Source organism: Panthera tigris, chromosome F3 (genome assembly GCF_018350195.1).
Source record: "Panthera tigris isolate Pti1 chromosome F3, P.tigris_Pti1_mat1.1, whole genome shotgun sequence".
Lineage (NCBI taxonomy): Eukaryota > Metazoa > Chordata > Mammalia > Carnivora > Felidae > Panthera > Panthera tigris.
Window position 1 is genome coordinate 9,027,792 of NC_056678.1, and position 15,439 is coordinate 9,043,230.

A 15,439-nucleotide genomic window follows, 5' to 3' on the forward strand; every position below is an offset into this window, starting at 1 on the left:
TTTAACCTGAGCAGTATTTGAAATACATCACAAGCATTGAAGTGACTTCTAAACTATTCCAAAGGAAAGGCTAATTACGAATTCCCGGAAAAAGAGCAGTGTGTTGGAGTTCAGTAGCGCCTTTCATCTCAAGAGCTTACACGTACGTGACAGTGAACTTGAGTGTCACACCGACAAGTAGGAAAACAGCCTCATCAACAGCCACTGATTTACCCTCATGTTTTGAAGGAAGGAATTCCTCTAATAAACAAGCTGAAGAACCCCTGCATGAAATAGAACAGAAATAATATTTTAGCTTATTGCACATTGAGCTCTTCTGTTCTAATATTTCTGACCCAGGCTAGTTTTTCACCAAATGTCAGATAAGAGGAAAAAATAAATAAAACATTTTCAAAATCTCAAAGTGAAATCTTAAAATGATTTAACTTGCACTTTTGCTTTAGGTCTCAGAAAAATCAAACATGTGCTATAAACAAAAATTCAGTGCTTCCCCCTGCCCCACCTTGTGGGCCATATACTTTACATATTAACAATACAAAAATGAGTAAGGTGAGATTTCTTTTTTTGGAAGTTCACATCTGAGGGAGAACAGAGAGATGTAAGATAGTAATTAAAATGTGAAGCACTCTGTAATAGAGGTCTAAAACTTTTTTGAACAGATTGAACCATGGATATTCTCAAAACTACTTTGCAAGAGATAATTTTTACTCTTTAACAAATAGAGAATTAGTTCGGGTAGAAAAAAAAGATTACTTTTGCAAAGAGTACTCAATCTCAATTCAATTTTTTTTTCTATGTTTTACTTTAGAGAGAAAGAGAGAGAGAGAGCACAATCAAGGGAGAGGGGCAGAGGGAGAGAGAGAGAGAGTATCCCAGGCATGATCCCTGCTAGGCACTGAGCCTGGCGCGGGGCTCAATCTCATGACCCTGGGATGATGACCTGAGCCAAAATCAAGGGTCAGACACTCAACTAACTGAGAAACCCGGGTGCCCTGTAATTCAGTCTTTTGACCCTCTAAATTTCAAGAGGCAAATTCATCAAGAAAATATGAGAGCAGGGACATTTTCACTTTGTCAAAAAAGAATGTAATTCATTCCCCCCTTCTTCTAAATATTATTTTTCATAGTTTACATAGTCCTTGCTTATATGCAAAAATATTCTTCCTGACATTTCTTCTAATCAAACCTGTCTTTTGAGGGGCAACACGAACCCAGTCTTCTATTAGAAATCCAAGAGAGAGCTTGTCCATAGGTACCTCTGTCTACTTCGTGATTGGTAGTTGGTTGCCTCTAATAAATAGTTGGCATTTGACCACAGCTGTCTTTGCCAGCCCGATTGTCAAAGAAAGAGAGAAGGCCTGTGACTTCCTAGTATAATGATGAGAGAAGAAACTTATGTTGAGGAGGAGGAGGAGGAGGAGGAGGAGGAAGAGGAGGAGGAGGAGGATGGTAGCAGTATTATGGGTACACATTTAATTAGCACTGATCCATCAATCCTCACCCCTGATAAGATGTATACTATTAGTATTATCTCCATTTTACAGATGAGAAAACTGAGTCTCAGAGTTGTAAAGGAAGTTAACCTGTTTGTTCATACAATTTGCAGGTAGCACAGCCAGGATTCAAACAAATTTGGCCTCAGTTCATGCTCTTAATCCCTTTGCTATATGCATTGAAATTAAAATGTGCTGACAGTTGGAAGCAATTTGTAAAAGTTCCTGATCAATTTAATGGGTTCATCTATTTGTCTCTGACAGGGAACAGGCTCTTTTTTTCTTTTTTTTTTTTTTTAAGTTTATTTTGAGAGAGGGTGAGAGAGAGTAAGCAGGGGAGGGGAGGGGCAGAGAGAAGGGGAAAGAGAATATCCCAAGCAAGCTCTGCACTAATGGTGGGGCTCAAACTCACTAACCATTGAGATCTCAACCTGAGCCGAAACCAAGAGTCAGATGCTTAACTGACTGAGCCTGAGCCACCCAGGCACCCCAGAAACTGGCTCTTTAACTTAAGTGAGGAAACTTACCCAGTTCTGAAAAGTGATGATTATTTCTAGACTTCAGTGATTTTGTAGCTGGAAGAAATCTTACAGATCACATGCCTCTAACTTCTTGTTTGAAGGGTGAAGAAAATAAGACTCAGAGAGAGCCTCAGTGACCAGGCATGCCCAGTGACCAGGCATGCTCAGTGTTCTGTCATCCCATGCTGAAATTTTCCTCACCCTAGGGCTTGAGAGTGAACATAGTCTAACCCTTCACAGCTCAATAGCACACTGATGAAGATGACAGATGATAGACTGATTGATCAATAGATGTGTGTATGTGTATATATCTTCTTTTGGAATGTTGGAGCTATCTGAGAGCTATCTGAGTCTTTTGACCTTAAATTTAAATCGTCCCACAGAGGTTTAGTATTTATTGGAGTTACTTTATATATTTTCTTGTCCCTCTTGCTGCCTAGCTTTTTCTATTAGTTTCTCTGCTCTTAACATTCTGTTTTTCACTGAAGTTGCCACTGCAAATAGTGGGAAAGCAGATAATCAAGTGTGTTAAAACCACGCTTAATATAAAAATAAATAGACTCCGCGTGAATGCTTAAGGAAACTTTATTAAGTAAGATGGATATGTTTTTTACATGTGGCTTCTGGGACTGATGTTACCTTTTAGAAACCAGATTGTTTTTGTTTTTGTTTTTGTTTTGTTGTTTGAGTTGTTCTTTGTTCCTTCTAGGTCATGGTAAATAAGCTTCATGGATAAATAATATCTGAATAAAGATAAAAACAACTGAATACCTTTTGATGATCACATTTTCAGTCTAGAACAACGCATCCTCTTTTTACATGGAGTTTAATTTTTTTTTTCTATTGTGGAAATTATGGCTCAGAAAAAAATTGAAACTTTCAAAATAAAACCACAGAGCTCACTTTCAATTCCCAGTTTCCTAATCTCATTCCTTTGGGATACAGTGAACTGAGAGGCGGTGCGACTTTGCAGAGAAAACACCTCTACTCATAGCAATGAACCTTAATTCATCCCCCACCAGAGCTGATTGTTGCCACATCCTGGGGTGTTGGAGGTACTAATGGGTGTCAGAAGTTTCCACATCTGTCTAATCTGACCTACTTTAAACCATTAAACTGATAATCCAAGGGTTTACAGGCTGCCACTATACATCGCAGAACAGCTTATTTTCCATTCCTGGACACTGTCAGGTGAACAAAGGGCAAACAGTAACAAAACAAAAAGTCATAAAAGTATAACTATTTTCAGTTTCCTATAGTTAGATGAAATGTGTTCGTTATGTGAAACGATCTAGCTGTTGTTAGGGTCTTTGGAGGGCCGATTATAACACCTTCATTTTCCGAATTCCGAACCAGTTGAGAACCACAACTAAAGCGTAAGGCAGAAAGAAGTCACAGCATCAGCTGCGTTGCAGGTACAGCTATTATTGAAGAATGTTCATGCACACATAAACTTTAATCCTGAAACCCAGTCCTCATCAGACGTACTCGCTCACTCGGGCAGGTCTCTCACACAGCAGAGTTAGATGTGGGCTTCCCAATGGAAGGAGGATGGGCCCACAACCAATTGCTCATTTCCCAGTTCTTCTGCCTGATCAGTCAGCCCAGGCCTGGAGTGGCAGGTGTGAGGAGCAGAAAGGTGTAGGGGACTGAGGCAGTGGTGCTCCCTCTGAAGAAAAACAAGAAACAAACCACAACATGGGGAGTGGAGAATAAACATCCCTCAGCATTGGGGGTACGTGTGGATATTTGAAGTCCAAGCTTTATTATCTGTGTATGGTGCTTTACGTATGTTGTATCATTTAACCTTAAAATCATTACCCCGGCCCAGCCCCAACCCCACCCTATGAACACTATAAAGGAGTAATTATAAATATTATTATCACCACTTACAGGTGAGAAAGCAGCCTTAGAGAGGTTGCTTACTTAGCTCAAAGCAACATGGATGGTCATAAGAAGAGCTGAGTCAGAAACCCATTCTTCCCACTTCTCCAGTTTCTGGTGAACAGTTTCTCATGTTAATAAGTCTGAAAAATACTCATCCAGGCAAATAAAATTTCTTATTTGAAAACCATTCTGAAGCTGTGTTGGTGAGAATTTGGCAATTCACTGGTATAGGGTTTAGACTGTGATTTTTGTTAACTTTTTATTTTGGAGTGATTTCAAGCTTTTAAAATTAAAATGTTAAACATTTCTGTTTAAGTAATTAAAATAAATTGTTTTAATGTTCATTTATTTTTGAGAGAGAGACAGAGCATGAGTGGGGGAGGGGAAGAGAGAGGAGACACAGAATCTGAAGCAGGCTCCAGGCTCTGACCTATGAGCACAGAGACCGACACGGGGCTTGAACCCACGAACTGTGAGATCATGACCTGAGCTAAAGTCGGACACTCAACTTACTGAGCCACCTAGGCGCCCCTAAATAATTTTAAACAGAAAAGATGCAAAAATAGTTCTGAGAATTCCCAGATGGGCTTTACTCAGCTTCCGCTAATATAAACATCTCATAGAATTCTAGTAAAATTACCAAAAACAGGAGATTGATATTGGTACACTATTTTTTTTTAATTTTTTTTAACATTTATTTATTTTTGAGACAGAGAGAGACAAAGCATGAATGGGGAAGGGTCAGAGAGAGGGAGACACAGAATCTGAAACAGGCTCCAGGCTCTGAGCAGTCAGCACAGAGCCTGACGCGGGGCTCGAACTCACGGACCACGAGATCATGACCTGAGCCGAAGTTGGCCGCCCAACCGACTGAGCCACCCAGGCCCCCTGGTACACTATTAACCAAACCACAAACCTTACTCCGATTTTACCACTGTTTTCAGTACTGACTGTGACTTTTTCTTGAGGACAGCAACTGTATTACATTCATTTTCATTGCCACAGTGCCCATCGGTAAGTCTGATTTAGAGTCGGTGATCCCAGCTGTTTGTGGAACGAGTCCGTGAATGACTGGATGTTGAGCTCCATGGCACCACTTCTGTGTGTTTGTGCGTATATGCGTGCCACAGATTTAGAGACACACAGCGGTTATGATTTGCATGAATGTTATTCAGAACTAAATTCCACATCAGGCTTTGTAAAGCATAGTTCTTTCAAAACGTGAAAACTTCTCAAAAGCAGGAGATAGTGTACTAATCAGACTGAAACATAGATACGGTGGAAATGGGCGGAGAGCTACAGTGCTGCGTGCATCTGATCATGTGGGTAGGAATCACCCTTGAGTAAATGCTTGGGTAAGAGAAGCCTCAGTTGCTGGCAGTTGGTCCTGCTTTTCTAGGAAGGTTAAAGTTCACAATAAACCAAATCATAGAAACTCTCTTGCTTGAAGAGGAAATCCACACAGACACTTTTTTTTTTTAATTTTTTTTAACGTTTTTATTTATTTTTGGGACAGAGAGAGACAGAGCATGAACTGGGGAGGGGCAGAGAGAGAGGGAGACACAGAATCGGAAGCAGGCTCCAGGCTCTGAGCCATCAGCCCAGAACCTGATGGGGGGCTCGAACTCACGGACGGTGAGATTGTGACCTGAGCTGAAGTCGGACGCTTAACCGACTGAGCCACCCAGGCGCCCCCACACAGACACTTTTAAGGTTTCTCTTTTCTTTTGCACTGAGTTCCATAGAGAAAACATTAACGAAGGGAGAATTTTGCTATTACAGTGGTTTCTGACAGCTTCAAAAATAAACACTCTTTTATGTCGACCTTTATAACCAAAGAATGTGAAACCAGGAGAGAGGTGCTATTCAAAGCACAGAATTCCTTTTAGTAGCTTAATGGAGTTTAAAGTGGCCACTTTGCTTACTGTTTTCTCCATCGTCTTTTAACCAAAATAAAATATCAATATGATGAAGTGTAGAAAGGCAAGAATGTGGTATTATACTCAGTTGGGGAAAACTGGTGTAATTGTTATAAGAACTGATTTTTCTAAAAAGTTCAACTTTTAAAGGGTTTTAATTATTTTGTTACAGATGGAAGACGTCATAGCACGCATGCAAGATGAAAAAAACGGAATTCCTATTCGTACTGTCAAAAGCTTTCTTTCCAAGATACCTAGTGTCTTCTCTGGTAAGTGTGTATTCGGCACAGCACCCTTTTCTCCAGCACCTTTGACATGACTATTTAAAAACAATTGTAGCCACTGAGAATGGAAACTCTCAAACTCATGCATTCACCAACTCCTTATAAAATACTCATGCCAACATCACGTTGGATCCTTGGAGTGACAGTAAAACAAATCCAAAAGACAAAAAAGAAAACAAGTAAAAATCATGACTTTAATTGACTCTGGGTCAGTTGCAAAGACATAATGAACAAACGTGAAATAACAGAAGATGATATTAAAGATTATATGAAACAAGATGGTATAGATTATATGTAGGGATTGAGAGCATGAAAAAAATCAATGAGGAGTCAGGAAGGGTTTCCTGGACAGCAGAGGCGAGCTGAGTTTGAAAAGTGAGGAGTCCTGTCAGCCTCAAGCCCCCCCAGCTGTGTGTGCAGAACTGGGGTGACCAGGGTGAGGATGTGTAGAGGGAACAATGTGTCGAGGGGCTGTAGAGATGGAGCAGGCAGACTTGGGTCAGAGGATGAGGGTCTTGGAAGCCCATCCAATGAATCTAACCGTGACGTGTGGAGAATATGGAGACACACTTTAGACTCTCCCAGCGCACGTAGGCCCTCAGGGTGAATTGGTGTTCAGTGGGGGCTGCTGTCACTATGGTAGGTCTGAGGCCTGTGTAGGGATAGTTTGGGTGCCAACATTCTGATATCCAGGAAGTGAAGGCATAGAGAGGATGCCTTCATTCAACATGAGGATTCAACATGAGGATCTGTTGAATAGCTGGGAATATAAGCTTTAGGGGATATGACCCAGTGGTGTTGGTTTTGTTTTTCACGTGGGTGGCTGTGAGACAAAGGACTCGTTAACAGAAATAGGTAGACCCCATGGGTCTGATTAAAAGGGACTAGGAAAAAGCCTAGAGACATGGATAGGAGTAAGTTAGAAATCTATGCTCTGGCTCCACGAGACTGAAGCTGTGCCTGAGCTGTGGGGCTTGGGCATGCTGGGCCTGGGCAAGCACAGCTTGGAGAGGAGGCAGAATCAGACAGGCCAGAGCCTTCACAGTGAGTCAGTAGGCTGAGGAGGCTGGTGCAGAGCATGTGGAGGAAGGGTGTTGATGGGGCTCCTGAAGAAGAGTTCTGTGGTGCTTCATCGTGAACAAGTGTCGAAAGAAGAGCAATGGTTTTCAGCCTTGGTAAGAGGGTAGTAATTACCAGAATGCAGATAGGTAGGCCTACATGTTTGTGTTTAGTGGCTCAAGTTTCTCTGATGGAAAGGGAGAGAGAAAAGGGACCAGACAAAAGCTGCAATAGAATGGGGGCACCTGGGTGGCTCAGTCGTTGAGTGTCTGACTTTGGCTCAGGTCATGATCTCACAGTTTGTGAGATCTAGCCTGGGAAGGGCTCTGTGCTGACAGCTCAGAGCCTGGAGCCTGCTTCAGATTCTGTGTCTCCCTCTCTCTCTGCCCCCCACCCCCCATGCTCTGTCTCTCTCTCTCTCTTTCAAAAATAAATATTTTTTAAAAAGCTGCAATAGAATGAAATTTGCTCTCACAAAATATGCCCCTTTTTTCTTGTTATTTCCTTTCATGCCCACTTTGTTCCAGTTCCTTGTTCTTCTTTGACAATAGCCTATATTGTCTAACATCTGGGACTGTACCCCATCTCTTCCCTTCTCACCATCTCACTTCCCCACTTCTGGGTCCTTCTGACTGCAGAATTTTGTCCATTCTTCAACTGCTAGTTCAGAGAGCTCTTTGGAGAAAACCATCCTGAGCTTTCATTATCTGTGCTCTCAAAAAAAAAAAAAAACAACAACAAAAACAAAAACTTGTCTTTTTGCTTCTCTAATAGCAGTTATTATGCTCTACTTTGTCTTACAAGGTTTTTTGGGGGTTTTTTTGTTTTTTTTTTGTTTTTTGTTTTTTTGGGTTTTTTTTATGTGTCCTATATCCTCTAGGAAATATTTAACTTGCAGTCAGGAACTTAAAGTTAACTTTACATCTAAATGCAAATATGAAAATTACTCATATTTTGATGACCTATGAGAGAATTTGCCTCCTTAAATACTCTAATACGAGGGTTACAACCCAAAATGCAGTTAGATTCTAGGCAGATAAATGCTCTAAGTTACCTACCCATCTGCCCTGGGAACTGTGGTCAAGTCAACAGGGCATGGCCTATGTAAAGGCACTGTGGTTGAGGAATTCTTAATGACAATATCCATAAATGAAAATGGCTGAACAAGAAAAGTTTAGCCCACCAGATTAAGATGGACTGCAAGTTTGAGTTACCCACTCTAGTAGTAAATCTAAAATTTTTGGTTGACTTCTTTGAGGAGCAGTACCTCATACGATTCCATAAAAATTCATACTATTCTGATGTAGCATCCTGTTGGAAGAACTCTTGCTTGACAATATTAAGATATTAATTAAAAAGTAAGATTGGAGGGGCACCTGAGTGGCTCAGTTGGTTAAGCGTCTGACTCTTGATTTTGACTCAGGCCATGATCTCACAGTCGTGGGATCAAGTCCTGCATTGGGCTCTGTGCTAGGCATGGAGCCTGCTTGGGATTCTCTCTCTCTCCCTCTGTCTCTCCCCTGCTTGCACTCTCTCTCTCTCTCTAAAAAAAAAAAAAAAGAAAGAAAAAAGAAAAAATTAAGGTAAGATTGGACATATAGATGAAGAATGTTCATTAACATAAAACAACAATGGTAGTTACTACATAAAGAGAATATCCGTGACATTTTCATATTAATGTAATTAGTTTCTAAGTATCATTCTGTGTTTTCTGGGAACTTTTCAGGAGCTCTCTGCCTCACAGGTTTAATGAGATGTTTTTCTATAGATTGAATTGGCAGTATAGTATTATGTCTAGTATTTACCAACCTCTTCTTCTTCATATCCCCAAATTATAATGGTATCTGCTTGACTAGCAGTTTTTGGTATTTGTGGTAATTTTTCTCCCCTGATATTTCTTACAGTGATTTGGGATTAATTCCTGTGTTCTTTCGTGGCCCCGGTTGACACCTGCTGCTTGCTCTCCTTCCTCTGTCTGCCTCTCCCTCTGCTCTCTAGGAGGGCCCCATATTCTACTGCAGAGCTCCTAACGAAACAAGGAATCTACTAGCTTCACGACCCTTAGCAGAACCAGAAACCAGTTGTGATGAATGAGTGATGTCACATGTGAGAGGAGGGTGGCGTGATTGTTGGGAGTCTGTCTTGTGTGAACTGTTCCACAAGGGAAACGTGTCTCAAGTATTGTTAGTCCAGCTCTTTCAGGTCACCCGTTGATGCTCCCTAAAGTCTTGGTGCTCAACACATGGTCGCTGGACCAGTTGTGTCAGTATCACCTGGAAACTTATTAGAAACAGAGTGTGTGGGCCCACCCCAGACCCACTAAATCAGAACCTCAGTTTTAACACCAAAGCCTAAGAAGTATGCCTTAGGCAGGGCACTGGAATGAGTTCTAGGCCACACCTGTGTTTCATCCAGAGCACTGAGTGCAGTCATCAACTTGCTTGTGCAGATTTTTCTCAGGCTTTCAAGGGCTCTGATTATTATTATTTTTTTCTTTTCTACAATCTGGCCTCAATCGAGCCTATCCCCGTCCTTTCTGAGGTTAGGTATGATGATATAGAAGCCTTTGGATTAGGTAGAGAAATGATTATTTACATACTACTTTGTTAACTTTTGAAAAATATAAATTGAGGATATTTACATCATGTTCATTGCATTGCTTATGACAGGGTCCATGACATACACTTCTTCTACAATAATACTAAGAAAATTTTGTCTTTGATGATAAACTTGACTTTTTCCTTTTTTAAAACAAAAAGAAATGTGTAACTTCTGTTTTCCTTTTCTTGTTTTCTCTAGTTTCTAGAAAGCTCATTGCTAAATTGAACATCCCATTGGTACTTTCTCACCTGACTCATCACTGACATATCCACCTTCTTTTTTCTTCTAATTGTTTTTATTTTTGTCTGTCTTTTCTTGCTGCTGTTGTTTTAATCTGGTGTGTGTGTGTGAGAGAGAGAGAGAGAGAGAAACAGAAAGACTAGTGGGATTAATATTATAAATTGCTTCAAGTCATGTTTTAAAGATAGATAAGGAATAAATCCAGAAGTATCTGAGAAGTGTCCGTGTACTTGGGAATTGTTTTGTCCAGAATCCTCACCATTCAAGTGGGGCTACATCTTGCCTTTGAACTCAAACTCTCCATCACAATATAAAATGAAAGATGAAGCTCAAATAATACTGCATAAAAGTATCATAAAAGTGCTCATTACGTTTTTATACAATTGCATCTTCAAATTGGACAAAAATAACTATGAAGCTAAAAATATAATATTTGCAGATTTTGCTGGGGATTTTCTCTGAGTGAGTCTCATAAAACTTACTCCTATGATGTAACTATTGCCCTAGAATTCATATCCTGTAACTTACAATGTTTATTCATCTCTCACCTGAAAATCCTTGGTAAAGCAAACTGTGACACTGATATCAGCCACAAATCCTTTGTGTTTAAACTCTGAATGGAAGCAGAATATAGATCCAAATCCAGATGGAGCACAAGTTTGTGAATAAGAGGAAATGATTAATTTTACATTTTCCACAACATTTGGTCCATCTTTGATAGTATTTTACTACTGTACCATTTACCTTTGACTACATGCATATTTGAATGAATTGAAAAACTGACTACATAGTTTTTTAGTTGCTTAACAACAAAATGTTGAAATGGGGCTTTTTTGAGTGCTTTATTTCTGGAAAATACATTACATTTTAATAATATTGAATATTATTTGGATGTAGATTTTTTTGTTCATTCACAATCATGGACATTTATAGAGTTTAAGAGTCTAATAAGAATAAGTAGGATTTAAGTCCTGATGAGATAAATAATTATTTGTTCAATATTTAATGTTTTAAGAGTTTGAATCATATGTTGGGATTTTCTTTTTAATAATAACGGTTTCTTTTATAAGGGTTTGTTATTTTGGTTTTATATATTAAAATAGTAACTGCTTATGTATCATATTAACAATTACAATAGCTTCTAGCTTTATATTAATTATATATTGTATAGTTTTATATATTTAATATATAATTTAATATATATTTTAAAATATATATGATATATATGTTTAATATATATAATTATATATTATATGTTTTATATATGTTATATTAATTTTGTATATCATATATATAATGGATGAAAAACATTTATTTCTACTTTCCAGGAAAATGTTAGTAATTTGAAAGCCTACTATCTGGTTAGTAGCTTTTAGTATATCAGTTTTATTCCTTATAACACTTGAAGGTAATTAGGAAATAGGGGGTTAGAGAGTTCAAGTTTTTAGTCAAGTTTTGCAGTAAGTAATATTTGCTTACTAATTTTCAAACCAAGATCAGTTCAGCTCAAGATCCCACTTCTGTTTTGCCAGTGCTGTGGGTTTCCCCCATAAGTTTCGTCCTTTGCTGGAGCCTGTGTTTTTTCATTATGATGAATGAACACATATCAGAATCTGTAGGATTCTGAGTACTGGGGACGCTTACATTTATCTCCCAGCATGTCCTCATGTCCTCACTCCAGGTAAAAACTGGAATGATTGGCAAAAAGACCTGAGCTTTTGTCTGTTTTACCTCTGGGGACCTTCAAGACCTGGGGAAAACAGCTGCATTTTCTTTGCTTCTAAAACACAGAGGTTACACGTAATGATGTCAAAGGTTCCTTTCCACATACATTCTAGAATTCAGAGAACCCAGTGTGGGGGAAAGTGTGTGAAAAGGATTACTGGAAGAGAACACAACAGAGTAGACTATTCATGAGATAGCTAGACTGATGAAGCATCAATGGAAATCTTAAAGATATTTTCTCCCTCACCAGCGCCTCCGTGCCCATAGCTTTAATGACAAACTTTATTTATTCCTCTAGTGCAGATCTTTTCTCAGAAACTCAACATATTCAACTCCTTATGCAATGCATGTCCCAAAGAAGCCTCAAACTCAACGTGTCACATCTCTTCCACAAATTCACGTCTCTTCCACGGCCCCTTTCCTGTTTCCTGACTCAGGAAAGGTGGCATATGCCAGAAGTACTGGAATCACCTTGGGGTCACCTTGACCTCTCTTTTACAGCCCTTTCTTCTCATACCTATTTCATTAACACGTCTTGTCACCTTTTTCTTCTAAGCAGCCATCAAATCTGTTGGCTTTTTGCCGTCTGCTCTTATATTGCTATAGGTCCATACTGTCATCTCCACTCGTCTGAATTATCACATTGATTCCTAACTGGTTTCCACATCCACTCCGTGCCGTATCCTATCTTTCTCCACACTGGTATTTTCAAGTTGCAAATCTGATCCATTTAAATCCTTTTCTCATTTTAGAATTAAGGTAAAATCTTGAACAAGATTCCCAACAGCAACATAGTTCAGCCCCTACCTACCCATCAGACTCCATCTCTCAGAGGACTCTCTCTTGCTCCCTTGGTTCTAGCCACAGGGGCTACTTTTCATGTCCTACACGTCACCATGCTCCCTTTTGCCATGGAAGATTTCCACTGCTAGGCTTTTTCCTCGTTTTTTTGGAATGCTTCTTCCCCTTTCCCCTTTTTTTCAATTTAGACCTACCCATCTTGGGTCTAGGCCAGTTTCCTTTCTTATCTATTCTCATAAAATGAGACTATTTTCTTTTGGAGTACTTTATTCTGTTGCATAGTTATAAACTCATTAGTGGTAATATTTGATTAATGTCTATCCTCCAGACAATACGGTAAACTATAAGAAGGTTCCATATGCTCAGTTTTGTAACCCCTGCACCAAAAACAATGTCTAACATAGGGGTGTTCATTAAATATTTGTTAAGTGGATAACTAATAATAGTAATTATAGAGGAGATATTTGCATTCATATGAATCATGAAAGTAGTTACACTATTGTGTGGCTTTATCAACACATAAATTATTTGGATTTTTATAAACCTTTTGTCAATGATTGTGGCTTTTAAATTGTGTTTAAGTAAAAAAAAATTTTTTCTCTGGAATCTAATGATATTATCTTTATTTATAATATAAACCACATGAACAAGAACCTGGAAATTCATTCCATGATGTTTTGAGGTGGGTGTCTAGGGCTGGTTGTAGCAGGTTCTATAGATTTCTGTTTGTTACTAATAAATTACATACGCCATAGGAGCCTCCTGTATTGTAAACATTTTGCCAGGCTTGGAGATACAGAGAAGCAAGACATGGTCTCTGTCCTTGAGGAGACTACTCTGTAGTGGGGAGACGGACAAATAAGGTGAGGTAATTTTCATGTTGGGGTAAACCCAGAGCACTGAGGAGTGTGTGAAGTCTAACCCATGCTCTTGGGGTCAGAGGCATTTCTTGGAGAAGGTGACATCTAAGATTCACTGTAAAGGATGAATCAGAGTTAGGCAGACAAAAGGGGAGCAGTTGTTCAAAAACTCAAGATATGAAAGGGCCTAGTAAGCTCAGGGAACTTCATAAGTTGTAGTGACCTTGACACAGGATGAGACATATGGAGAGTCTAGAGAGGAAGTTAGAACTGAAAGCAGTAGTTAGAATCTTAAGGAAACAGAATTTTATCCTATAAAGAGTCAGAGGCAATTGATGAATTTTAAGCAGGGAAATGGCATTATCAAAACAAAATTATAATGTTTTTATTTTATTTTTTGAGAGACAGAGACGGAGCGCTAGTTGGGGAGGGGCAGAGAGAGGGGGATGCGCAGAATCCGAAGCAGGCTCCAGGGTCTCAGCTGTCAGCACAGAGACCGATGAGGGGCTCAAACCTACGAGCTGTGAGATCATGACCTGAGCTGAAGTCAGACGCTTAACTGACTGAGCCACCCAGGTGCCCCTCAAAAATTTTAAATGGCAGTTTGTCTGGGAAAAATGTAGGGAGTAAATATCAGTTTATAGACAAGGGAGACAAGGATGGGAGCTGAGGCTGCAATCTAGAGCAAAGATTATAACAGCCTGAGCCTTAGGGCCAGTGGAATTGAAGAAATAATCAGATGTATGAGAAACTTTAAGGACTGAGAATGGACTTCATTAGTTCAGTGGCAGGATTCAAGAGGGCAGGGTGGGGGTAGGGGAAGTGAGAGGTTAGATCAAGTAAGAAAGAAGGCACTGCCCACAAAGACACCCATATTTATGACCTGAAAATGAATGCACAATGATGCCTTTTACAGATGAACTGGTAAACACAGGAATTCCCTCTGTCTCTGTCTCTCTCTCTTTTCATGGAAATGATGGAGAAGGGATGGTAAATTTTAAACATGTTGAGTTTCAGATCATCCTCGCAGAACAACCAGGTAAAATGTCCAGCTGTTGAATATACATATCTGGAATTCACAGGTATTTAGCAGTACAATAAGTACACGAGATCTGGTCTGGGTAACTTGTTGGTTAGAAGCTGAGTAGATCTCTTTTGGAGTTTTGTGTGGAAGGAGGATATCAGAGGACCAAAGGTGCGCTTTGAGTGTGAGCACTTAGGGGTGAGCAGAATATGTGGTTCATATATGTCTGCTCTTTAAGTCCTGGCCTGCAGAACTGTGGCCTCACTTCACTTCCACAAAGATCTCATGTAAGTGGCTGAGAATCACATTGTTCTGTGTCTGGAAATGTAGCACTCACGGGAAAAACCCTCCAGTGGTTCTCTTTGAGTCTTAACAAAGAAAACCAATTAGTACATGAGGTTCAAACCCCCCATTAATCTGCTTTATTCAAAATGGATCATGGTCTGTGCACTATAGAAGAATGTGGAGCGAAGCTATCACTGTGTTTGTGATAGATAAGCTTAAAACCAATGCTCGCCAAACCTCAGGTAATAGTTCTAGAAATATCCACCACCTCCCTACTCCCTGTAAATTAATTTCAATAGCAGGGAATAAACCAGAATTCTCCTCTCAGTTTTTTTTTTTGTTGTTTTTTTTTTTTGTTTTGTTTTTGTTTTTGTTTTTGTAAATGATGTGGGTTTTCATTAAGCAGCCCACTGGGATCAGAAAAGTCTGCAGGACTGCCTGTTGGCAACTATCAAATAAAAATGCCCCTATTAAATCAGTTATTTAACATATTTGAAGGTTCAACTTACTGAACAAATTTTCAGGAGCCAAAAAGGCTGGTGCCTGTTCTAAATCACCAAGCACTGTAAATAGAGGAGAAAATGGTAGAAATTAAGAGGGCCTTCTAGTCAGCCGTTTCTGCATTTCTATCTTTTGTCTTTTATTAGCTTGAGAAGGTTCTCCATCAGAAACATGTTGATAATTAAAGAGTTGAATCTCATTTCTGTCCTTCTTTTGCAACTTAATTCCATTTCTCATCA

General features: G+C 39.4%; 1 protein-coding gene across 9 annotated transcripts in view; it reads left to right on the forward strand.

The window, feature by feature from the left end:
- The window catches only part of RGS7 (regulator of G protein signaling 7), a 516,778-nt gene that overhangs the window by 243,390 nt on the left and 257,949 nt on the right, over positions 1–15,439 (forward strand). For all 9 annotated transcript variants that reach the window (XM_042976049.1, XM_042976052.1, XM_042976056.1 and 6 more), the window contains one exon: positions 5,993–6,089. In XM_042976049.1, the coding sequence (XP_042831983.1) occupies positions 5,993–6,089 (97 nt within the window). The remainder of the gene's footprint in view (positions 1–5,992; positions 6,090–15,439) is intronic.